Source organism: Cylas formicarius, unplaced genomic scaffold (assembly GCF_029955315.1).
Source record: "Cylas formicarius isolate icCylForm1 unplaced genomic scaffold, icCylForm1.1 PGA_scaffold_3__17_contigs__length_32017465, whole genome shotgun sequence".
NCBI classification, from domain to species: domain Eukaryota; kingdom Metazoa; phylum Arthropoda; class Insecta; order Coleoptera; family Brentidae; genus Cylas; species Cylas formicarius.
This window is the reverse complement of record NW_026844326.1, coordinates 12552426-12578678: the sequence shown is the minus strand read 5'-3', so window position 1 is coordinate 12578678 and position 26253 is coordinate 12552426. Positions and strand designations below refer to the sequence as shown.

Genomic DNA, 26253 nt, shown 5'->3' with positions numbered 1-26253 from the left:
TAAGTTTATAAATACTTTTTATAATAGTGGGAAAAAAGATACAAATTTCAGTTGTTCCTTATGCAGCTCCTTAAATTTTAGATTCATAATGTGAATTTTTTCTATAACTGATTGAGCAGGTAATTTCCCGCAACTGGGCATTTTTTTGACAATTGTCATCATTTGGGCTTGTTATTAGTGTTTGCTCCTCTTCATTTAGGTACTTCTCTAAAACCAAGTCAAATTTGTTTTTGGATATATTTTTTTTGAATTTGGTTTGGATTTGGATTGTTAATGACTGGACAGAATTTTAATGTTTAGGGGCCCAATTTTTAAACGCAGAATCGCTAGATTTCAACTGAATTTCTAGGTCTAGTGCTCATTAAAGGATATTTTGGGTAAAAATAATAAACAAATCAAATTAAGAAATTTTTAAAAATTTTGCCTTTACCTCTTAAAATTAACATATTTCATAAAAAATATTTTAAAAAATTGGTAATTTTTTGAAACATGGAAAAAAAGTATTGAAAAAATCTTTCAGTTTTATACATATGGGCCAATTTTTAAGAAATTCGGGAAAACTGGATTTTGACCATTTTTATAGGTACATAAGATTATCTCTGAAATCGAATGTGAATGAACTAGACATGTAAGTAGTTTGATTTCAATTGGTATTATCATGTACTAAAAAAGTTCGGATGATTGATTGATTTATTACTTTTGATGGATGAATACCCAGGATTAAAATTTCCGAAAAAAATCATTAATAAGAAATATTCCCATATATGATGTGAAATTTAGTGGTGACACTCTACATTGGATCAGTTTTATTTATCTATTTATTTATTATTTTATTTTTGTATAAATGTCCGGTCCAGCCTCCTTCAAACGCGCAATTTAACATTACCATCGTCAATGCACTTTTCCAATTCATTCACAGAGTTAAAATATTTAAAGTCTTCTCGAATGACTCCTTCAAACATAGATGCCACCTCCTTTCTAGTGTTAATGAAGTACAAAGGTTGTTTTCTGATCATGAACTCATTTATTAAGGCAGCGATTCCTTTTGCTGCCGTAAAATCGGCGCCTAAAAGCAAATATAAATTTATCTATTATCAAAGATTGCAATTGCATTATAAAAATTCTTTAACAGCACCATATTAGTGTCAAACGTAAATAAATGCTACATTTAAATTTTGTTCAACTAAATTTTGCAAAAAAAGAAAAATATAAAAATGATGTACATTTTCATTATATTTTTAGTACTATTTAAAAGTTTTCACATTCTGAGAATTGAAAACAAAAAAGAGAAGACTTGCGAAAAGAAAATATTCTCTATTAACTGTTCGCTTCGTTTTTGATACGATTTTTCACTAATGCCGTGCTGTGTTACCAATTTTTATCCATTTTAGCGTTTCTGGCAGTAAATGCTCACCCAGTATAAATTGACAGTCGACAACAACAGGCAAGTTTTTAGACAACACTCCTGCTTTGGCAACACTGTTTTTAATGAAATCCACCGCCGGAAAATATAAACTATTTCCGGGCGTTATGACTACGTAGTGCTTGTTGTTCGCAGTCTGAAATTAAAAATATAGTTGGAGAAAACAAAAAATTGCTCGTAACAAATTGTTATCATTGATATAAATTTGACAAGAGAACTAAGAAAGGAAATGTTTCCCAATTTTAAAATATTTTTGCATGTGCAGCGTATATATATATATATATATATATATATATATATATATATATATATATATATATATATATATATATTCCACTATATTCCGGGATATCATTCGTTCGCTTATTGAACTCCGACTGGAATCTAGAATATATTAGCCAAGTTACGTTCTATCTACATATTTACCACTAATTTTTCAACGTGAACTTTTGGCCTCGCTGATGGATACAGCAGGAACATAATGTTGATTCCGACTCCTACTAAAATTCCATATTCCACTCCGATGATAAGGCAAAACAAGAACGTTGCAAATGTCGCTAGAAGATCTTTTTTGCTGGTCTGCCACATTGGCTTTACAACTTCGTACTCGATCATAAATATTACCGCACAAATTATGACCGCCGCCAATGAAGCTTTCGGTATATAAGTGAAATACGGAGTGAGAAAGCTTAAAGCGAGCAGGACCATAATTCCTAAAAGTAAATGTTGAATACTTTCAGTATTCCCAGCATTTAGGGACAAAATGAAATAAAAGAAAGTACCTGTTACTACGCCACTGAATGGAGTTTGAACGCCGCTGGCGTGATTTACAGCCGATCTCGAAAAGGATCCTGTGATCGGCATAGATGAGAAAAATGAGCCAATAATGTTGCAGAAGGAGAGAGTGATAAGTTCTTGTGTTGCGTCAATGATTTCTCCACTAGCTAAAAATATTTACTCATTGATAGCAATATTGATTCACCAAACCAGTGAACTTCATCTATCAAAACTGGAATAGGGTTCCGAAAATGCATTTTGTGAGGCAAATTTTATTTAGAGTGAGGCGGGTAGTAATGGGGACTGTTTTTTACACGTTGATGCTGATATAGTAAATAGTGAGCTAACGGGTACCGCTTTATTTATCCTCCTTTGATTTAAGTGGATCCGATATATTTTTACTATTGATGACGGTGATAGCCTAGGGTATGTAGAATATCTACCAATAATTTCATGTTAATTAATATTTTTTTGAATGGGAAATTCTGTGTTGCATATGGTTATAGTAAGTTATATGTTACGGTTGCTGGCAATATCTGGACAATATGTGCAATGACTATTTACATTGATTAGTTTCGGCTTAGTCTGACAGTGTCGTTAAATGCAAAGTCTTGTCCACTGCTCACAATGCCCGATGTTCCACAATGCCCGAGACATATGTAACCGGTAAAAGATTTTTTTTTGAGTTAGTAAACATTTAAACCTATTGTACATCTGACAAATTTCCTTTTTTTGCTTAAGTAATTATGAGTTTATTTTTTCTAAATAGTTCTGAAAAAAATATGTACCGCTAATTTCTCAAATATATTTTTTTAAGCACCTTTAGATTTAAAAATTTTGAATTTCTAAATTTTTTAGATTTAGATTTTTAGAATTTTATTTTATGCATATATTTAAAGAAAATATGGAAAATAAGAATACCTTGATAAATAAAGTTATTAAAGAATGAAAACAACAATCCCCATTACCAGCCCCGACTTTTTCAATTTTAAAATTTATCTCATTCATCTCATTGCCATTCCAGTTTAGATCGAGCCCACTTAACCAAACTAACCAAACGCTTTGGCTATAGCTACATTTCCCAATACAGCGATTATCGGCACTAAGACGACCGAACTTCCCAAATCGCTTAACATGTCGGGAAAGTTTTTCTCTGTCCCGTTAACATTTGTGTGGAAAGGTGGCAGGTTCAGTTCCGGTAACCCGGATTTTATTTTTCCTGTTAGCCGGAAAGGAGACCCGGACCCATTAGTTTCGTACAAATACGCTGCCACGCTGCACGCTACAACTACAATTGCATTCCTCGACGTCGATATGAGCCACAGCACATAATTCGCACAGTTCTCGTTTCTCGTAGGTTTCGATTTTTTCGAACCAAATTTGAAATCTTTCAGTTTCTAAAATTAAGAATCACGGTGCGATGAAACTTTTAGTGTAATGGTATACCGACTCTTAATAGTAGGAGTGCCACGATGCATCCGCTTCCCAAAATTAGGTCGGGAAATTTGGTATCTTGAATATTCTGAGAGAATTTGGTCATAGTATCAAAAAAGGTCGAAGAAGAAATTTTTAGGCCAAAGAGGCTACCTAGCTGCGAGCTACCTATTATCACAGATGTGGCGGATGTAAAACCAATTGTCACTGGCACTGAAATAAAATCTACCAATACTCCTAAAAAATCGGTGGTTCGTGGAAGTACTGTGAATAAGAATTATCTTGACTCTTCTTACCTAAATGTAATACTGCCATGACCAATTGTACAACACCGGAAAGAAAACATAAAAGTATGGCGTAGTCCGTGTTCCGCCCAATTACTTGTTGGTATGTCATTAGTGCCATGAGGGCTGTTGGTCCTATAGTTATGTCCTTAATACTACCAAATATTGTGTATATGAAACATCCTGCGAATGCCGAATACAGTCCGTACTAAAAAATGAACAAGATTTTTCCGCAACAACCTTTTTTGGTGCCTCAATTCCCTCCTAATATTCGCAAGTAATGACAATGTTATTAAGTGATAATAATGAGTAATTTTAAGTACATTTTATTACTTGCGCGGAGAGTCCAAAATACAATTTGTATTTTATTTTTAAAATTACATTTTCTATGTTCCGGTGCAGTTTAAAAACAAACTTCTAGGCACAGCTGGACAACAAAAAACATGGAAGCTGTTGTTAAAGCTATAATTGTCTGTAATCTAGCTTCAGTTCATTTATTGTTTTTGCGAGTTATGTCAAAAAAACAAAAGGAGAAAACTGCTGTTTCCACATTCGCATAAAAAACAAATCGAATAAATTTATGAAAAAAAAATGACAACAATCTGTGTCCTAAGTATTGTGCTGGATTGCACTTCATTTTTACTAAATACTAAATGCCTTAGGTAGTCGGTTTTGCCCGCTTTTTCCTTTAAATTTTAATGAAATATGTTGGAAAAATATAGAGCCACTTACTCGAGCCCGAGATAAATAATTTCTAGAGCGTGGTTCCCGATGGTACCTAATCTTTCCAATGAACCCATGATTTGCATTTGTTTTCACAATAAATATTAAGTAACTTTGTAGTAGTGTTACCTGTGGTTCGAGACCTCCTAGGGTTGCATAGGCCAGTGCCTGGGGCATCACCGTGAGTCCTACAGTGAAACCGGCTATGGCGTCGCTGAGGAATTTTTTCGAGTTGTATTTTCTACCCCATTGCAAAATTGGTACTCTTCGCAAAAAAAATGATCTCAGTGACTTCATAGTGGGCATTGTGACACCTACCAAAAAACAAAGTTCTTGCGAAACTTTACGAATTGTGGGTGCTCAAACGAAACAAATAAAAAACAAAGCGAGAAAGCACGTAATCGTTTTTAGTTTATCGGCTAGCAAAATTATATATTCAGCAGGAAATAATAAAATTCAAATTTCATAAATTTCCTCTTTACCGTGTAGTGTGTAACTTTTTAAGCGCTGCTGCGAGATAAAATCACGGTGTGAAAAGTGCTAATCTGCGAACATTCATTATTTATTTGTTGTATTTTCAACAATGTGGAATAAACGGTTATAAGCAAAACCTGTTTGGCTTTAAAGAAACATTAATGTGAAGATGACGAGTCACGCTGCCAAAACTTTTTTGTTTCACGCTCAAACTTTGCGTACGCATTTTCGCGTCTTACGTACGAAAGCTACCACTCCTTTGTTTTTAAAGGGACGTTTTTAGTCGTTTTCAGCGATCGGAGAAATTTTAACATTCTCCTGGCCTTGCAATAAAAAATATATTACAATTTATAAAACAATTTATCGATGCGATGTAAAAAATCGAGTTCCCTAACTAATAAAATAAACTACGACAATCAGTTTTTACACCGCTGCAAACTTAATCGGAATAGTTAAAAGGGGGTGTAGTAGTAGTAGTAGATCAAATAGAGGTATGTCGAAAGAAAAATAAATAATGTTGAAAAATATCTGAGCCATGGCTAAAAAGTCAGTGCTATGGCTTATTAGGGCATTGATTATTAGAATTGTATTGTAGGTGTAGGTGTATGAAAACAAACGGAATCACTTTTTTAGGAATTAGGGCAATTTACCAGTGTCCGCGCCCCGCTGAGTAGAAAAGCAAACCAATACTCAGCAAGGGTCAGTTCTTCGTTCAATTTCAAGATAAGTTATGCCTTTTATTTCTATATGTCTTAAATACAAATAATAACACACACAATATCAGTATAAAAATTAACACAATATTTGCATAGATAGCTTCTAGGTACATGACATAGGTATATCATGTATGAGCCACAAATTTTCGATAACAGTAAATATGAATTTATAAGTATATCTGGCATGTTGAAATGAGTTAAGCAATATTTTTAGGTGAAATCTTAGAACAGTATTAACGATATCAAAATTTTCTGCGCATCTTTAATATACCCACAAAATATTTTTAAGCTAATCTATAATAAAACTAATTTCATATCCTTTACCTCTGCCGTAAGATATTTATTAAAAATCTATTAAATTTATGAAATTTAAAACAAGACAGATTAGCAACCAATGTGTGACATAACGGTTAATATCGGCAAATTATTTATTACTTATCGTTATTTTGAAAAATCAATATCCGACGACAAATTTGGTTGTTTACTCTGTTGGTTATTTTCCGATTTTTTGTGTTGTTTCTAAATATCTACTAATTAGTTAAACAGTTATTTAAAATGGTTTTCCCTTATTTGTTGTGTGGACAAACGTATTTTTAAAATAAAGACGTCAGATGCTCTGGGATTTTTAACTTTTCTAATTTGGACGGCAAATTTGGTTGTTTGCTGTGTTGGTTATTTTACGAGTTTTTGTGTTTTGTTTATAAATATTAATTAATTAAATTGCGTCGTTTATTTTGTGGAAGAACCTGTAACTACACTTACTAAACTTTAATCTTTGTCATTTTCAAGCGTAGAACGTGATTGGATGAACAGAACGAGATGCCAACCGCAAATATTTGTTTATGTATTATATATAACTTTTGAATTGACACCATTTCTTGATATACCCCTCAATAAAGTATGTTCTTAATGTCGAACACCATGTATATGGCTGTAATTTTTATTAACTACCAATATTAAATTTAGCGGTGCCATTTTAGTATGTCGCCTGCGCAAACTTTGAGTTTTGGTTAGGTTGTTGTGGTTTTACTTAGCTTCAGATTTAAAGAGGTTGGGTAAATTGATAACAAATGGCAAACTACATAATTTTTGGTGGATCGCATTGTTGCCCTTTTACAAGTATAACGAAAAGTGCGAAGATAATGGCACATATTTATGCACCTAGGTACACGATATACCTAAATTATGTACCTAGGTGCAATCTATGCAAATATTATCATCCAGTGTTAATTTATATACTGATTTTGTGTGTTACTATTACACGACGAAGTTATTTTTCCAAATATGTTTTTCAAAAGACATTTCTATTTTGGTTGAGGAATATTTAAATTTACATGCAGTATGGCATATCCTTTTCTTATGAACTAGGCCACATACTTCCCTAAAGTTAAATCTAACTTGTTAGCAATGATTTAATTTAACAAAATTCTAAAAAAGAAAGTTTCGGAAGATGCCAAAGATCGGAAAAAAGGCCTCACATAAAATATATAGAAAGTGCACTTAAGTGAAAACTTACTTGTAGCAGAATAAATATTTATAAAGGGACCATCTTTTAACGTCTTAGAATTCGATGTAGCCTATACTGCTAATGCAGCGTACTTACCTTTAGCGTATACCGATAAGTGATGTTGGTAGGCTAATAATTATGTTTATCTGGAAATCGTTGACCCGGTGAAAGTCATCAGGCGTACATTTTATTCGCGTAGCCCTGGGCAGCTAGTCGCGTATGAGATGCTGAAAACCAAACCACAACATTCGGAAATCAAGTCGCAACAACTCGAAGATCATTTTATATTAAAACCGAATCCGCTTAAGGCTACAACTACAATTGTACTAGATACTGGACAATAAACAAAAAGTTATTGCTTGCGGTGTCTCTTATTTTACGGAAAAATTGCAGTTCCTAATAGTATTAAAAAACCATAGTTTTTAATAATAATACTATAACAGAATCGAGCTCGCGCTCGAGCTTTGAGCGCTACGCGAGACTTTAAAGGTGGATTTTCCAAATCATTTTTCGAATTCTGACATAGGCTGATATCGTGACATAAACTACAAGTGTCAAACTGGCAAATAGTTTTCAAGATATAACATAACATTATGGTAATTTTTTAAAACGTTAAACTAAAAAACTAAACATCTAAACATTGTGATCGATCATTTTAAAGTAAATTTTTTAAAGACTAAAAATAAGTAAAACAAAATGACATGCAATATTAAAAAACAAAATTCGAAAACTAATTGCAATTAGACACTTTTATTTCAATTGGCAAAATCACTCTTAAAATACTAAAAATAAGTCCCCTTCAAAAAATGGAAATTTTTAGAAATAAGAAAAAATGGACTTTTGAGAGTAACCTTGTAGCTTGGACACTAGTTTTCGAGTTTACAGTACCTAAACTATTTGTTAGAAATACCCAAAACCATCAAATCCCATCGAAATTGCCAATGCTTATTTTTAAAAAATTACCTTGTCTTTAAACATAACTTCCACGTGCAATCCCTTTAAATGTAGGTAGAACATAAATCGTACAAACCCGCTGCTTATTGATTGTCTTCGACTGTAGATAAATCACCACTAAGTCGGCACTGGGCCATGATATTAAATTTATACACTCCGTCGAGAACAATGTTTTTTGTTTAAAAAATTTCTAGAAATAAACGAGTTACGATTTTTGCGATCTTGACACAGTGGAATCGTTTCGCAATCCGGTATCCATAGATAGTTGGAAAAAATGTACAAAATATAAAATATCTATAAACAAACGCATTTTACTGCGATTTGTTCGAAATAATAATTGTTAACGAATAATCTACGTTTAATTAACTTGTGGGTATAGTAGGTGCCTTTTTTTACACATTATTGGGAAAACTTCCACAAATTCTTAGCTTAATGCGTTAGCACGTGATCCCCGTGTGAGCGACCACAATCTGAATGTGACCATGCCCTCAAAATATTTATGTTAGAGCTTAATAATTTTGGCGTAAATATCGTTGTCTAAAGCTTCAACCTTGACCGGGCCCATTTGCATCCACGATACGCATTCGTTGCGCACCGTGTATCGATCAGTGAAATTTAACCTGGTACATAACGGATGACTAACTCATATCCACATCCACTTGTTGTGGACCACATGGTCAAGGTCAAGCAATGCCTGGATTCAAATTCAGAAGTTTAAAAATGAAAAAAATTAGTTAATAATTACTAAGACTCGAATATCGTTTGTTTACATAAAGGATTAATAACTAGTTAAATAAAAAATGACACTGATTTCAGTTTTATTTCAATTTTCTATTCTTTCCGATATGTTCATACATATATGTTATATGAAGCACGAATAAAACATATATAAGCAAAAGTTAGCAGTCATTTTTTGCAAGAATCCGATTACAAAACGTATTTATTTTTTACATTGCGTGACCTTGATTTTTGCGTTAATCGTTTCACTGCATTGAAGTTATTGAAGCGTATTCAATAATGTTTTTGTGGGGTCTTGCGAAAACACGTGCAAAAATAGTTTCAGTGAAGTCTGCAGGCGTACGGATAATTTATTATACATACCTAGTTTTTTTGTATTGAAAGACCTTTTGGTCAAGGTCAAGAAAAACGAAAAAAGTAGTCAAAAAACAGTTTTTTTTTTCTGTCATTGCATAAGTTCTTTAAATTTAGGTAGAAAGAATGGTATGTTTTGTGTTATTGAACCCCCCTCAACTATTTCAAAGAAAAGTTAAGAATATGCAGAAATTGTGTTTTGAACTATTAACATGTTCATATTCTGTCTTATTGTTATTATTAACATAAACTTATTAGTTCAATTTTTCCACCATATTTGTAACGCGATATCTGAATAAAGGTTCCTTTTTGTCCATCGTTTATGTGAACTATTCTTGTGCAAGCATTTACTCCCACTCACACCTTGTATAATAATGTCTTGCCGATTGATATCTATGTTGTCAAAAAACATACAAACAACGCAGCACAGAAGTTCGATTTTCTAAAGGTACGAAATTAATTAGCCCATAATTACATTTCAGAAGCATCTAGACACACTGTATATAAAATATTTTTGAAAATTTTAGACTTACCTATTTAGCCAAACTTCCGTTTCCAATTTCCTCCATGTTTAAAATGAAAACTCACATCATTTCATATTAAAATTTGTATTTAAGGGAAAATAAATAGTCAAATATAACAAAAACAACCTAATGTAGTAGGCCCTAAAATAACCTGTTTGATGGTGTCCTTATCGCCTAAAGTTGACGTCATAATTGGGTAGTGACTGCTTCTACACTTCCATTGCTCACTTGTTTATCTGTTAATAAAAAAAAAGATCACCCGGCAAGTACCACCACATTAGTGAATCGTGATAAAGATGAACGTGTGAAATAGTTTGTTTTCTGCCGTTTCTAGCAATTTAACGTAAATTCATCGCACCACAACACACGGAAACTCTGTAGCGGTCTGAATCTGAACGAATAGAAACGATTCCATTCATTTCCATTACCAAACATGTGTTTAAAATCAATAGCGCGCATCGCAGCGGATCGGGAAGACAGTGTTGCCAGACCGTCGCCTGTTTTTACTTGCACATGGCTTTCAGAATTTACATTTTAAGAACATATTTGTTCGATATGGGAACAGTCGAACAGTTTTATGTTTCTTCTCACATTTCCTGGTAGCAGTTCAATATTAATCGTAAATATTAGTTACGAACTCAGACTAAATAAATTCTTAGTCATAAAGCTTATCGTTTGATTAACATAGATAATTTAACCATTGATAAGGTTAAGGAGAAATTGAACGTGAAAACGATTTTAATATAACGCGTTGTAATAACTACACATCTCCAAAAATTTACTTGTATAAAAACTTTGCTACAGGAACTGAGTTTCAATAGTAACAACTTTGCAAATTATCTTCAGCTCCAGGGGTTAATCGTAATGTAAATTCAAATTTGTAAGTACATATAGAACTAGATTATGTTATTAACTAATTTGATTTTTACCGATTTTATCGTTACCTACCTGAAAAATAATCCTCAAATTCGTTTATAGACTTGAAAATAAGCACCTGGGGCCCACAAATATTGTGCAACATATCTTGAAACCTACCGGGTGCAAGAAACGCTACCTTCTTGCCGGTCTTCTGCAGATCAGTTGCCAACGCCCCCAAACACTGAAACATCGATAAATTCGCATCAATATTAGTAAATATTTAGTAAAATACTGGAAAAATTTCAAAATGCGTTCAAAAAATCTATAGGGTAACCTTGATGTAGCAGCCCCTAGCTGTTATAAAGTCTTGGTTAGTTAGTATCGACAAAAGCAGTTGAAATTAAAAAAGAAATAACGACTTATTTGTGATTACTGGTTAGTATTGTAGCTAATAACATTGATAACTGAATAGCTAAGATACTAAGTCTATTAATGTTAGAATGAATTGAATGAATTAATTTGTTTTGCTGTTAACTTGAACATATTTTTTCAAATATTACCTATATAATAATACAACAAAAGACACATACATAATATAAATAAATAAAAACAATATACGAAATATATAAAAGGAAATAAACAAAATTAGGTAAAAAATGAAAATACCTTTCCTCCGGTAAAGTCGATCTGATAGATCCTGGTGCAGTCGATTAACACGGTGTGAAAGTTACTTTCTAAATCGACACACTGTTGGAGGATTCTGTCCCTTATGTACTCTGCCGATGAGAAAAATACCGATGCAGTCAGAATTACGTTAAGGTATGATTTTGCGTTGGATACCTTCAAAGTAAGATTGCTGTATAGGAATGCACGGATGTTTGGTTTACAAAAAAGGTATACCTACCTTCTCCGTCAAAATTTTTGGTCTCGCTGAATAGTATAGCGTTTTAATAAGTTCCACTAAGACGCCTATTAAAATCCCAAGTTCGATTCCGATTAATAAGCAGGATACGAAAGTTATAAAAAACGGAACCAGATCTATTTCTAAAAAATAAGAAGTAAATGTTACGTACTTACAGTTTTAATAAATTGTCGCTGGTAAACTTCCTATTATTAAAATTAAAAGCCTTATCGATCCAATTGAAATATATATTTGTTTACAACTTTTATTTCCTTTAATTTTGAAATAAATCGCCAAAAGAGTGGGGAGCTGATTTAATTCTACTTCACAGTTTTTATGAGCAGTTTTGTTTTTGGCAACTTACTTTCTTCTTACTTCTTACTTGAGTATCAGTGGCAGTAGTTGAGAAAAATCTATTTGGATCTCACAATTAAATACCTATTTCGATAAAATTCAAGTACCTTATTCATTACTGTGCCTTATTATTATTTGTGCCCATAATGACTTTCCAAAATACCTATTGCAAACAGGTCGGTTAATGAAATATATTCTATTTGTAACTTTTTCTGAACATCTTCGCCTAACTTTTCTGAATGTCAATAATATGAACAATATCACGGATCTTCTTAACACATTAGAATCCGCTGCATTAAAATTATATTTGCACTTTCAAATTTCGCAACCAATTCAATGAAAGTGCGATCCTTTCTGTGAAATTTAATCGTTAAAACTATAATAAAATTTGTGGTTTCCGTGTTACTGATATTATGAATTAATTGATTATAATACTTACACCCTTATTATACAGATCAACTCTTGTTTTTTTTTGTTATCATTTTATTATTATACTTACTATTTAATTTCCATATCAATTTGGTAATAGCAACCTCTACCATAAATATCACAGCGCATATTATCACGGCCGCTAGTGTCGGTTTCGGAATGTATGAAAAATACGGGGTCAGTAACGTCAAAGCCATAATCACCATTACCCCTGGAATAAATTCTGTTGTTTCGAGAATATACAGGGTGGTCCGGAATTAATTCGCCCTTAGTCAATTCAACTCGTGAAAATTGGTATTTAATGTTTCTTGTTACTTTCAAAAAATCGGAGAGATCGAATTTTTCGAGAGTATCCATACTCATATACAAATTTTATAAGGTTGTTCGGAAAGTCATTTCGTTTTTTCCCGTCAGAGGATTTAATTACGTTTTTTCGAAACCAACTTCACACTTAAGCCGCATAACCATTATATGTCTTGAGAGCTGATATTACAAGGCTTGTGTGTGAAAAAGTTCTATTAATTCTACGCAGTAGTTTTTGGTTGGTGCCCTTTTAAATATGGAGAGCAATAAGCAGCATTTTCGTCATATTTTACTTTTTTACTTCAGAAAAGGTAAAAATGCTGTCCAAGCGAGAAAAAAATTGACGGATGTGTATGGAGAAGGCGTGTTAACAGTACGCCAGTGCCAGAACTGGTTTGCAAAATTTCGATCCGGCAATTTTGATGTCGAAGATGCACCACGGTCTGGAAGGCCGGTCGAAGCTGAGAAAGATGCGATAAAGGCATTAGTTGATGCAAATCGGCGAATAACCACACGAGAGATCGGTGAGAGATTAAATTTGTCGAATTCGACTGTTTATGGCCATTTGAAAGGCATGGACTTAACCTCGAAGCTCGATGTGTGGGTGCCCCATGTCCTTACGGAGCGAAATTTGTGTCGTCGCGTTGACGTGTGTGATTCGCTCCTCAAACGTCAAGAAAATGATCCATTTTTGAAGCGGATTATTACTGGGGACGAAAAATGGGTTGTATACAACAATGTTAAACGCAAGAGGTCATGGAGCGGAAAAGATGAACCGGCTCAAAGCGTGTCAAAAGCCAACATTCACCAAAAAAAGGTGATGCTCTCCGTTTGGTGGGATGTCAAAGGAATCGTTTTTTTTGAGCTTTTGCCGGACAATACAACGATTAATTCAGAAGTCTATTGTCATCAACTGGACAAATTGAATCATTCACTTAAAGAGAAGAGGCCCGAATTAATCAACAGGAAGGGTGTAGTGTTCCACCAGGATAATGCGAGACCTCACACAAGTTTGGTCACTCGCCAAAAACTTTTACAGCTTGAATGGGACGTACTGCAACATCCACCATATTCTCCAGATCTGGCGCCTTCCGACTACTATTTGTTCCGGTCCCTGCAAAATTTTTTGGATGGCAAAACCTTTACCTCAAATGAAGATGTCAAAAACCACCTGAACCAGTTTTTTGCTAGCAAGGACCAAAACATTTATGAGAGGGGAATTATGTTACTGCAAGAAAGATGGCAAAAGGTGTTGGACCAGAATGGCCAATATATAACTTAATAAAATATTTATTCATTATAAGAAAACTGTCTTTCATGTTCCCCAAAAAAAAACGAAATGACTTTCCGAACAACCCAATATGTCTCCTACGGACCGCCATCAGTACAGAAATGATCAGCATAAAAAAATGTCTGTTTGTCTATTTTCCGTTCTTCGTTCTCGTCTTTTAGTTTTTCCGAAATAACTTTCTAACCGTTTGAGTTACGAAATTGAGATATGCCAAATGTGGCAAATAAATAGCTTTTGATAATATGACGGAATTTATTGAAATTGGTGAGGCGAGGGGGTCAGGAAGTATTTAAAAAAAAATAAAAATTGCGTTTTCAAAGGTCTAAGAAAAAGATAATTTCTCGAAAACAGATTATACTATCGAAAAAGTGCAATAAATCTTTATTCTTGGAAATTTTCAAAAATATACATGGTATGTCCGGTACAAAAAACTTAATAAAAAAAGGCTATAACTAGAAGGCTGTTTTCAAAATAACTTTTGTATTTAGGATTTTCACCTACTCTACAGAGTGTTCCGGATATTCCATGCTATATAAGAGACGTATTAAGTGTCCTAAATTTGCAGCTATCAACTTCAGATTTCGCAGTGAAGTAGCTGAATTATAGTATGTAGGATATAGTACCCAGCGCCTTCTACACATAATTGTATTGACCATCTTGAAAAACTCCCGAATTCAAGTTTCCCGGTCGATATGTCAAAAACTGCTTGAGAAATAACAATTTAGAGTACTGAATTTTGGGACCCATTATATCGCTAATGCGACATTATGGTAAGGCTGAACGTCATTATTTTCACGATTAGAACGTAAGTTTGCATTTTGGTTTTTTATTACGGACCACCGTATTTACATCGTACATCCTATTTACCAGTGTATAGTCCCGCCAGTGGCGTCCGGACGCCGCTGGCGCTGCTAACTGCGGCCCTCGAAAAAGACGCGTTCACCGGATAGGATCCAACAAACGCCCCAACGATGTTACATAGTCCCACCGCTATCATTTCTTGGGACGCGTCCAAGACTTTTCCGTGAGCTAAAATAAAATGTTCTACGTGAATCGCATTTGGTTAAAACGTCCTGGACATTATACCAAAGGCTTTTGCTATTCCAACGTTAGCGATGACCGCGACGAATGGAATAACGACTATACCGTAGCCCAGTTCTGAAATCATCTCGACCACAGTAGTACCGTTGGTGCCATTGCTTGGGTGTATTGGATGCAGCGGAAACGAGACGGCAGGTAGGCCTGATGGTACCTGGGCTGTGATATTGGTGTGAACAGAGTAAAAGTTAAAGTAAGTAAGAGTAAAAATAGTGGGAGATTTATTATAACACGGATCAGGAAACTGTCAATGTTGACTATTAGTCAAAATAAACGTTTCAGATAATAAATATTACGCTCGATTTGATGGCAAGTGGAAAGTAGAAAGAAAGTGCTCAGAATTATTCAAAATGTGCCTTGCAAATTATATTTTTCAAATAAGTTATTTATTGTCATCTATTTGCCTATGCTGCTGGCACTTTTAAAGCCAATATGAAGAACCGTTGAGGAGGGACATTCACGATGCGCATGCGCGTGCTAATTTCAAGATTCCAATGAGATCTGTCATTTCAAATCTAGATTTCAAGTGTCATATAGGGAGCACATAACACGCTTATTGATTTATTATTTTCCCAAGTCTTAAGAGAAAAACATAGGTTGTCGCCATCCTTCTTCTCCCATCCTGTTCCTCTCCTTAAAGTTCACAATACCAAAATATAAATTTGAATTTTTGGTTCGTATTACTACATAAACAGTGGAATCAGCCTTCAACAATCAACATGGTCGCTGGCAGTTTTTCAGTTCGATAGTTTTACCGTGTGGCATTTCTTCGTTAGTATGTATTAGTATATGGTCTAATCCGAAAAAAGGAGTTAAGTTGAGTTGAGCATGCAAAGTCTAAATTTGATCCAGTCTCTTATACATTGGCATTCTAGTTTTTTTTTACAAAATTCGGGGCTCATACCTCCACTTCCCCATTTAATTATCCATAAGTTTTATAATAACGTGCCGGCTTTACTAAAAAAAAATCTGTATCTCCACTTCTTTAATCTAACAAAATGTTTTTTTGTTTCTGAATGTATAGTTATCGTTTGCAACTATTTATCGCTATTTTCCACTTTTATTTATATTTGTTTCTTACATAATATATTCCGTTCTTCCTATTATATATTAAGGAAGGTTCGATATTTATAATTTTGTTTTTTGAATGCTTAATAAATAATTTTGTTTTTCTTATAAAATATTAATTATCACTGATTAGTGTGTGGAATTTAGAGACGATTATGCTCTTCTATATCACAGCCGCCTAAGGTGCATCAATTTAATTATCTTATAGCTTATGGTGTGGGCTGTAAGAGCTACATCGCATTTACCGTTTTAAAGAACAGCTTCCACGCAAGCTTGTTATGTTGAATTAAATTTGTATGAAAGTAAATTAAACAATATTTTACAAGTTCGGATTGGAATAACAGTCCCATTTCGATGATACTGTTTAGTTGGTGATATAGCATTTTCACATCTTAAGCAATTTAAGAGCCACTCAGATAAATACTTCTTGTAGTGACCCAGTAACTCTTTGATGGCGGAGTTATTGAGCCATTTTGCCAAAAATAAGTTTCCTACTCTTCAATTTTTTAAAACAAGCTATCTGTAAATGTTCCTTTCAATATCTTGAAAATGACATCAAATGCAAGTCAGAATTTTAGTAAGATTTCGATTTAAAACTGAGTAGACACTACTTGACGAACGAACGAAACGAAACAAGAAATGCGTGTAACAAATTAATGATAAGTAACATATCTGAGCAATTTAATGTGGCTGCTAGATCTACCGGACTTGAACTTATATTTTTAATAAGAACATCTAATTGATTATAATGTAATACATTATAATAAACGCTTATAAGTAAAGGACCCGCCAAGAAAAATTTGCGGAAACTTGTGAAAAAAAATTGATCTTTTGTCACTATAATCTTAATTACTCACATGTTAAAGAAAACGGCGCCTTCTGGTGAGCCTTGAGAACAAAGGCTAAAACTGCGCAGGATAATACAACAAAAGCGTTCCTGCCAACCGACGCGAACCATATAAACTTCCTGTAGAGTGGTGGGGCTTTTGCCTGTGGATCGTTGGATGTAGGTGCTATTCCGTAGTCTTTTAATTTCTGAAATATACCATCACATGCACCTAGTTCAGCAATAATACAATTTTCGTACTCGCATCGCCAGCAAAACGAGGATGCAGATGAACCCGAGCAGCGTATCCCATAACCGCAATTCTGTTAGGTGCGTGAAAACGTTTTTCCAAACGTCGACGAAACTTTCCGCGTTAAATCTAAATCCGAATAAGTTTTTAACTTGCGAGGAGGCTATTGTGATTGCTCCGGCTGACGTGAAGGCGGATACTACGGGCACGGAAACAAAATCAACCAGAGATCCTGCAACATATAAAGCAAAAGTTATTCGTGGTGTCCTGATCTCTGTAAAATCTCTGAAAAATCGTAGCTGGGTGGAGCATGTTCGCAGAGCGTAGCGCGAAGCAGCTTTCTATTTTAAAAAGAAGCCGCTTCGCGGTTTCTTGTCATAGGGAGACGAATTGTTTTTCTATCGTGCTCCTGCGGACCACTATGAAACTTTCGCAAAATCGATGTAATTATATTGTGTACACACCCTGTATAAAGCGTCTTTTACTTATCGCCGAATTTCATAGTTACGACAAACTTTGATAAATATAAAAAATTGTACAAGTAATAACGATTTCCAATTATATTATTCCAAGTAGACGAAATCTGAAACTTTGCAGTTTTTTATTTACGGCTAATAATTTATCCACGAAAAAGGCAGTAGATACTTTCGAAAATAACAATCGATTTATTTAGTAATAATCAAAATTGGGAGTTTTAGGTAGTTTGTCAATTCTTGCGAACCATATTCTCAACGGGGTCCTTTTTATTTTACCGGGATGCGTAAAAATTACGGGGAGAATTGATTTTTGTAAAAATGTATTAAATAAATAGATAAAAATGGTTTTATGCTGCCTAGTTCAAATGAAAGCGGTAATATTATTGATTTGAAAATTTTCCTTAGTCTGCATTTTATTAATATGTCGCGAGAATTGAATTTGCTTTGTCGATTTTTTATTTACCAAATATATGCTATAAGTAAATATAAAAAAAATATCAAAAATCGAAAAGTTTTGCTGGATCCAATATAAATACCAAACTAGTTCTAAAAATTTGGTTATTTAAATAAGCAACGACGCTGTATAAATTAAAATAATTTCCGGGATGCGACGTTGCCATTTCTTATAAAAAGTAGTATTTGTATTACATGATTTGTTTTATCTTTAGATAGATAGGAGACAAAAAAATGAAAACTCTGTATTTTATTGTAATTATAATTCCTATATTTTTCCACTAGAAAGAAACTAAAAAGACTTTGACTATTTTCAATTATTTTCCTTATGTATGCAGATCAAATCACTGAATCTGTCTCCGTAGTGAAATTTTAATTGTAAATTTCGATGTGCTTGGAATCATCTTCAACTTTGCTGGTCAATTTGAATGTCACTTTGGTTTTGGCAATACGAAGATATTATTATAAATAATGTCTTGCATAAATGTAAAAAAAATGTCCAGGCACGAAATCTGACCAACTACGTGATAAAATTAAAATGCGTAGTTTAAATTTGAAACAGTTAAACCATAAATATGTATATAATACAATATGTAACTATTTACATTATCTTCATACTACTGAGGTTACTGCACTGTGGAATAAAGCAACGTGTTGATAAATAACTACACAAAAATTACACATCTAAAAAACATTTTAAAAAATGAAATGCTATAATTTTGAAGCAATAACCTTGAACGTTTAGTAACAAATAGGCAAACAGTACACACAGTACACTCCCAAAAAAATAACAGCTTGCAACGTTAATTACAGTTTTTTTTACAATTTTTAAATAATAAGTTTTAAATAATAATAATATATATGATTGCCGTAGAATAATTATTTGATATGACAGTAGGAATTTACTCTATAACAGTAAACATATGAGCCCGTACTAAAACGAAAAGCAATATAAAAGAAGAGAAAAAAAACGAAAATAAAGAAGCCCATGCCAAAGATGAACCTATTATTTTTATACATGCCTTTATTTATATAAAACAAAAGAAGAAGATTGGGTTTAAATTCATATTTAGTGGCTTTCGTTCAACCATCCAGCCATTTACGAGCAGCCTTTTTGAACGTTTTTTTATTCTGCAGTAATTTTAAAAAATCTGGTACGAAAACGATCACACGTTTTACGAGGGGAGGCGGCATAATGAGTTTGTGCCAAAAGAGACATTTAATTTTATCATTAGACATCTTTTGCTGATTATTTTATTAAATAAGACTATAGTATCATAATCTCGTCTTTTGTCCACTCAATTTTACTCATTTTGGGACTCACCGCCTGTCATACCATCTAAGGTGAGTCACTGCTGAGAGTCACAGGTTAGTTATTACTTTGAACTGTACTCACCTAAATGCAAAACTCCGCATAGGAGTTCCAAAATGCCAGCCAGGAATGTAAGTAATATAGCGGCGCGGACATTTCCAAAAGAAGAGTTGTGACTGTAGGTATAAGTCAATAAGGAAAGAAGTGCTGTCGGTGCAATATTCAACTCGGCTGTGGTTCCGAACATCGCGTAAATGAATCCACCGCAAAGGGATGAATACAAACCATACTGAAATTAATAAAAATAATCTTTTTTGAGATATTTTAAATTTTTGAAGAACATTTTTGATAAAATTATTTAATATAAATACAAACTAATGTACTTATTACATCGCAGAAGGCGAAATCTAGCTTAAAATTTTGAACTCAGCGACTCAATACTAACAATTTTTGAATATTACAATAATTACAAAGCAATAAGCAATAAGAGTCTAAGTTTCATTACCAAGAGAATAACAATTTATTTAGTACAGAGAATTTTGTAATTCAAAAATACTAGAACTGAAGTCGATTTAAAATAGTTGTGATAATTATTATAAAATTGTACTACATTATAGCCATAAAAGCGTTCGTAGCTAAAATGAAGAAAAATTAAAGTTTACCGTTTTTTCTGAAGAGACTTTAAAAACTTTCCAGGTCTCAAAATTTACAACTTCTTGTTGTTGTTCTTGTTTATTTGCATTTCTGTAATTCCTAATTTCGATATGTTTAGGTTGAATTTGGGACGAATTTGTAAATTAATAAGCTAGTAATAGAAGGTGAAAAAAGTTTGTGATATACATATTTCAAAACGCTATAGAACCTTTATACTGATTTGAGACCTTAGTATACTAGGAAGAAAACTAATACAGTGTTGTTTAGAACACAATATCGTAGAAAGGAAATACCAGAATTCATTACAATTAATAAAAATGTGAAAAAAACAGAAAACAACAAAATTCCTTGTCATTTAGGCAGATTAATTTTTTGAGTGGTCATACCAAATTAATTATATCTAGAAAGATAGAAAGACTTTTAGAATACAAACTCCGAAGAATTGCAAGATAGTTTGTATCAGTATAAATTATAGTGTTCATAGACTTACTAAATTATATAATAAGTAAAGTAACGAACTTAGCGTGGAACAGGGGTTTAAAAGAAAGTTAGAAAAATTATGAAAATTACTAGCCACTTGGAACAGTTTATTTTGTTTTTGCGAGCGTATAAACTTATTTAATCTAAAATGAGGCAATATCATATAATAACTAAATTTGTTATGATTGGTGTGCGTGAAGAGAAGTTCAATTATATCTCAAAGTGCATTACTTTTGTAAGTAACTTCAGTAAGTGAATTGCAATTGCAATCGAGTAGAATTTTGCTAATTATTTCACACCAGTAATATTGTTGTTTTCAGGTTTTAACTTCATTTATAATTCATAGTTATAAATTTAGTAATTTTAGATTTTATTATCAACCTTGTGTAATATTAAACATATAAATGCCGTAAAACTATAATTTTGATTCATTACTGTTTAAAAATCTAAAATCGAAGACTTACCTGGGGTTCTAATCCAGCTAGGGAGGCATAGGCAATAACTTGAGGAATAAGCGTCAATCCAATAGTGATCCCGGCTATCAGGTCTGATATTGCTGTGTTGACATCATAACGTTTCGACCATTGGATAAGGGGTACTATTTTCTCTATGAGTCGCCAAGTACTGAACATGGCAGCTTTTTAGTAGCTACCATCTAAGCAACAGAGGTCTAGATCAGATTATGGAATAGAACAAAAATTATTTTCCTGCAGAACCTTTTGCGTTTGAGGTTCTCCCTTTCATCTTTACGAATAATAATAGTTTAATTATTATTATCAATATTTTTTTATTAATTATTAAAATTATTAATAAAATATAATATGATTATTGACAAAACAAAATTAGAAAGGGAAGATGAATGACTACGTGTAAATCCTATAGAATAGATCGAGTATTTTTCTTTGAAGAAATAAAATGAAAAGTCCTCCTTTTCTCTTTTGTGAAAAAGTTCATCAAATAGAGTTGAAGTTGCAAGTTGCAAATAGAGCTGAGTTGAAGTTGCAAGTTGCTCTGTTTGTTAATGCGAGAGAGTTATAAATCATTATTGAACTTTTTTTTTCAAGGAAACTTCCACATGCTACAGTAATAATATTTACAAATCTTTTGGATTAAAATTGCGTCGGTTATTGATAAATCAGACTTGCTGACGTTTCGCTGTTGCATTTTTCAGAGATTTACTGAAACTGCATTATTGGACTGTTAAACTTAGCCATATTCGATATTGTACTTATGATGACTGTCAATGGTCCGAGAAAAGATTATTCATTGGCTAACTTTAAATCAGAAGCAATTTCAGAAAGATATGCTGAAAAAGGCACTACTGGAGATTGCAAATTTGAATAAACAGCTTTGTGCGAAATTGTTTGACAACGAAAAAGCTTCTAAATAAAATATAAAGCTACTTCGCCTTCCCCCATTGTGACCTAAACCATTTTTAAAATGCAGGAAGTTGAAAGCCTCTTCCAAGAGGGAATAAAGACAGTGGATTGTGAAAAAACATTTGTTTCAAATATAAGAATGTGGGAAGCTGATAGCATTGATCTTAGAATAATTGATAGTTCAATTATCTGCTCATCTCTATATTATATAATCATCTATAATTATTATTCTAATAAACTCCCTGTAATAACGCTGCTGGGCTTTTTAATTATTATTGTTTAATTTTTTTTTATTTCTCCACAACAAAAAATTTAACAAAACTTCTCTAAATACCAGAAAGAACAGAATATGTACCATTTAAATTATTAGTTGTTTACCGGAAAATGTTACCTTAATGAAATGAATGTAATATTATTAGAATCGGCAAGAATTAAGAAAAAGAACAATAACATAAAAGAAAAAGTTGAAACGTGCACGAAACGGCGAAACATATTAAATCGAGAAAGGTCTTAAACTTGGTGATAATAGTATATTATGCAATAAATGCGGTAAACGGCATTTGACTCACGAGTTTATTTGACACCAGCGGAGCGAGTGTTTAATCAACGAGTGAGTTAAAAAGTGTACAGAACGTGTTGCACTTTTTCTACGACCGTTAGTTTTTGGGTACATTTTCGCAAAACAACAGAATACATTCACTGACATGACCGTCAAAATTTACAAACGTCATAATTCAAAGCGTGGGAAATATCTCCAAAAACATCAGATTGCTCCCAAATCCGTGCAGTAAAGTGGCTCGTTTATTAAACACTCTCCGCTGCGCTCCGCTCGTGTCAAATATACTCGTGAGTCAAATGCCGTTTACCGCACTTGTTGCATAATATACTATTTTTTTAAACTGTTTCAAGTTGTGCACATTATTTATTGATCCCTGTAATTGCAAATTTACATTCTACTACTCTTTCGCATTAAGAAATAGCGCATAGGGTATATGAGACGACTTTCACTCGATGCCATTAGCTTTCTTTAGTTAATTTATCCATAAATCAAAAGTTTCAAGTTTTTTTGCAGTTTGCTTCTAATCTGCCTGAAAAACAAACATTTACACTCGTTTATTAAACTTGTTGCATGCATTTCTCTAATTTAGTCCACAATAAAAAATAGTTATAAAATAACATCGAAGCAAACTGCATATAAAACCATAGACATGTCGAAAGTAAATATCAAATTTTCGAATATCTGTATTTGGTTCGAATGGTCTCCGGTATGTTATCACTCGATGATTAGCGATGCTCTGGAAATTTATAATGTGATAAGTAACTTTGTGTTTGTGGACGACGTATCTCTTTTTCTAATTAGCAGCACGTGTTTACAAATTTCTAGGCGACTCGATCGTTAAGCATTGGTATTTGGTGATTTTTCAATCTAGTACATAAATGTTTTCGTCGACGTTATAAAGTTTTTATTGTCATTGTAATGTGTTTACGCTGAGATTTCATCTGGCACGTATTGAAACCGAGATAAACGTTGAACTAATTACGGAACACGTAAGCCCAAAATTACGGGGTAAATTGTACGTGGTTAACAACAAGATGAGAGGCGACAAAAAATGAGCGGTTTCTTTGAATGCTCGAAATTGTTTTCGCTTCTCGAATAATAAGCGAGAAAATTGGGAAATAATGCAAACCGGAAAACATTACAAGGTCGCATGTAACAATAGGTAAATTAATTTTAGTGGTCTAGAACCATTTTGATAACGATAGGCTACAAAAAAGGCACTTTCATGCAACGGAACTAATGTCTAGAAAGATGGTGATTTGTTTCCCGTCTACTCAAAACTCAAGAACATTTTTTTGCTAAAAAAATAAATAATCAATCTTTTTTCTACTCCTTACTCTGTTATGCACCCAACAAGCATGCGCAAAGTGTCACTTCAATGCCGTAGCAGTACAAAACGCATAATATGGAACTCGTTTAACAAATTCGCGCTCTGCTGATCTCCGCCCAATAAACCTCGCAACTAAAGTGGCGTTTATCAAACGTGTTGCATAACATACTATTAATGTTTTATTGCTTATTATTATTAAATTTAATGGTTCAGGGCCTTTATTTACCGTTAGACACCACTATATAGGGTTGTATTTTTTGTTCTCTACTATTTTTTGAACATATCAACACAAACTTTCATTTCCGATTAAGGTTAGGTATTTCATTCTTTCATTTATGCGATAATTTAACAACAAAGTTTATATGTTGATGTATGTTGTGATACACTTTTTTTTAGGAATCATTTTGTTTTTTAAATAAACACTTAAAGATTCCATATTTTTTAGATAGAAAAATGACTTTTGTACTACTGGTTTGATTACTTTTATTCCCGTTTAAAAGATGCATAACTTTATAATAAAGTTTATACGTGTTAAGTACGTTATGCAAGCATTTTTTAATCAATGTTGATCTATTTTTAAATAAAAAACGTAAGCATTATCAAAAATTTCGAAATACTGACACACTACGTACTTTTTCGATAGAAAAAGGATTTTTATAGTATTGTGAAAATACATATATCCATGCATAGTTTAGTTTTTGTTGTATTGATACGAAAACTCTTACTGGAACACACTCAGTGAAAATTATTTTGTTCTATTAAGGTTATTTTTTCAAATTCTCTCTTTCAAAATGTTATTTCGATTTTACTTTTCAATGCTGTTTTTTACATAAACCATACATGCTCAACAGATGGTAAAGGTAGTAATTTCAGTTCTACAAATAGCCTCTAGACTCCAGAGTACAAACACTCCCTTAGCTTGTGTACCACTAAGTAGCATAGAGGCTGTGATAGGCCTTCCAAACAACATTTTGTTGGATTGCAAGTTGAAAGAAGAATATGCTATTGTGAATTAAAAAATAAATAAATATTAAACATTTTCATATGTTTCAGAGACTTTAAAGAAACATTCATATACCAAGAAATTTTGTGTTGGTTTTGGTTATTTAGTTTCATTTAGGGATTTAGGATTATTATTCAGTTAAAATGCGACTATGCGACTATCAGTGTGTATAAATAAATTCAAAAAGTGTAAATACTAGTAATGTGGCGCAAGAAGTAATCATGCAAAACGAGTTATTCGCGTACTTTCTACTGCGCTGCTTTACTTTATACAATTTTCTGGAATAAATCAATACCTTCAATTAACTTTTAATTTTTTACTTATTTTAATAGTTAGATAATGCCTCTATGTAGCGTCAAAACAACATTACGTTTCATTTGAAGTTGAAATCCGCTTTGTTTGATACTATACCATAAATGTGTCAGCGATCATCTCAACCATTTGTAAAAGTTGTCTGTAACTTTGCCTGTAGGCAGCCAAGTGCTGGGAATTACCTTTGAATTACATAATCATTTATTTGTATTTTTTGGACGATTTTATTCGCACCAAGTAACAATATATTTTAGAAGTTCCTTAGTTTCTTTTAAGAATTCTTGATTAAACTGGAGTAATTGACTAAGTAATCAAGTAAACAAAGGTGTGTATTAATTTAATTAATTTTCAATGCAATGCAACTGCTACCCAATTAAAGATAAAAAGAAGTTTTGGTTATATCGCTAAAAACGTACCTAAATTTAAACCATACTAACTCACTAAACCAATCGAAATGACCGGTTTCCGTCCACTTGAGTTCGAAATCACAAACTACCGAGCACAAGGAAGAGCAAAAGTAAATTGATAATTTCACAGCGATTGCTACGGAATAAATTATAACAAATTGATTACTGAAATCGCAAGACAGAGTACCACAAACGAGTGGTTTAAAAGGAAGACTTCAGCAAATTGGCGCCCAGCAGAACCGATCTCGATTTAAATAATAACAAAAAATGGCAGCTCGCATTGTTAGCACTTAAATAATTGGTAAAACCACCGTCAGGAATGGACTAGGCGAAATTATTCAAGGTAATAACCATTGTGTGTTTTTGTACTTGCGTGTATGCGATAAAAATCCTCGCGTCGCCGTGGCTTCGATAAACAAATATTGTAAAACATTGCTGGTATGGTCAACACCGTAAAATTGATACATCCGAAGGCGACTGAGGCATTCTCGGGCAGAAGGAAATGATTTTCCGCGCATGCCTCTAAATTTACGTCATTTCTCATCAAAGTAAACACTTGACTCGTTTTTGACCTGAAAATTTAATGTGATCTGGGCATATCT

General features: G+C 33.0%; 1 protein-coding gene across 5 annotated transcripts; it reads right to left on the bottom strand.

The window, feature by feature from the left end:
* Nucleotides 1-57: 57 nt before the first annotated feature.
* LOC132698948 (sodium-independent sulfate anion transporter-like) lies at nucleotides 58-26089 on the bottom strand. Of its 5 annotated transcripts, none has more exons than XR_009618452.1 (14): nucleotides 26021-26089; nucleotides 21126-21316; nucleotides 19612-19816; nucleotides 17298-17518; nucleotides 17068-17245; nucleotides 15131-15301; nucleotides 14912-15073; nucleotides 12521-12661; nucleotides 11671-11810; nucleotides 11433-11606; nucleotides 10857-11007; nucleotides 9918-10144; nucleotides 7435-7565; nucleotides 4938-4955 (listed from the first exon to the last, which is right to left on the bottom strand). XR_009618452.1 is itself a non-coding variant. In XM_060665291.1 (12 exons), exons 4-12 carry the CDS (start codon nucleotides 4945-4947, stop codon nucleotides 71-73), a joined length of 1848 nt encoding a protein of 615 aa, XP_060521274.1. In that variant the 5' UTR covers nucleotides 4948-4955; nucleotides 7435-7565; nucleotides 8302-8482; nucleotides 9918-10825; the 3' UTR covers nucleotides 58-70. The 5 variants fall into 5 exon arrangements, 3 of the variants coding, with proteins under 3 accessions (XP_060521274.1, XP_060521275.1, XP_060521273.1); XR_009618451.1 differs by lacking the exon at nucleotides 26021-26089 and adding an exon at nucleotides 25661-25979; XM_060665291.1 differs by lacking the exons at nucleotides 10857-11007; nucleotides 11433-11606; nucleotides 11671-11810; ... (6 more) ...; nucleotides 21126-21316; nucleotides 26021-26089 and adding exons at nucleotides 58-207; nucleotides 887-1066; nucleotides 1415-1559; ... (4 more) ...; nucleotides 3931-4126; nucleotides 8302-8482 and having other exon boundaries at nucleotides 4771-4955; nucleotides 9918-10825.
* Nucleotides 26090-26253: the final 164 nt, after the last annotated feature.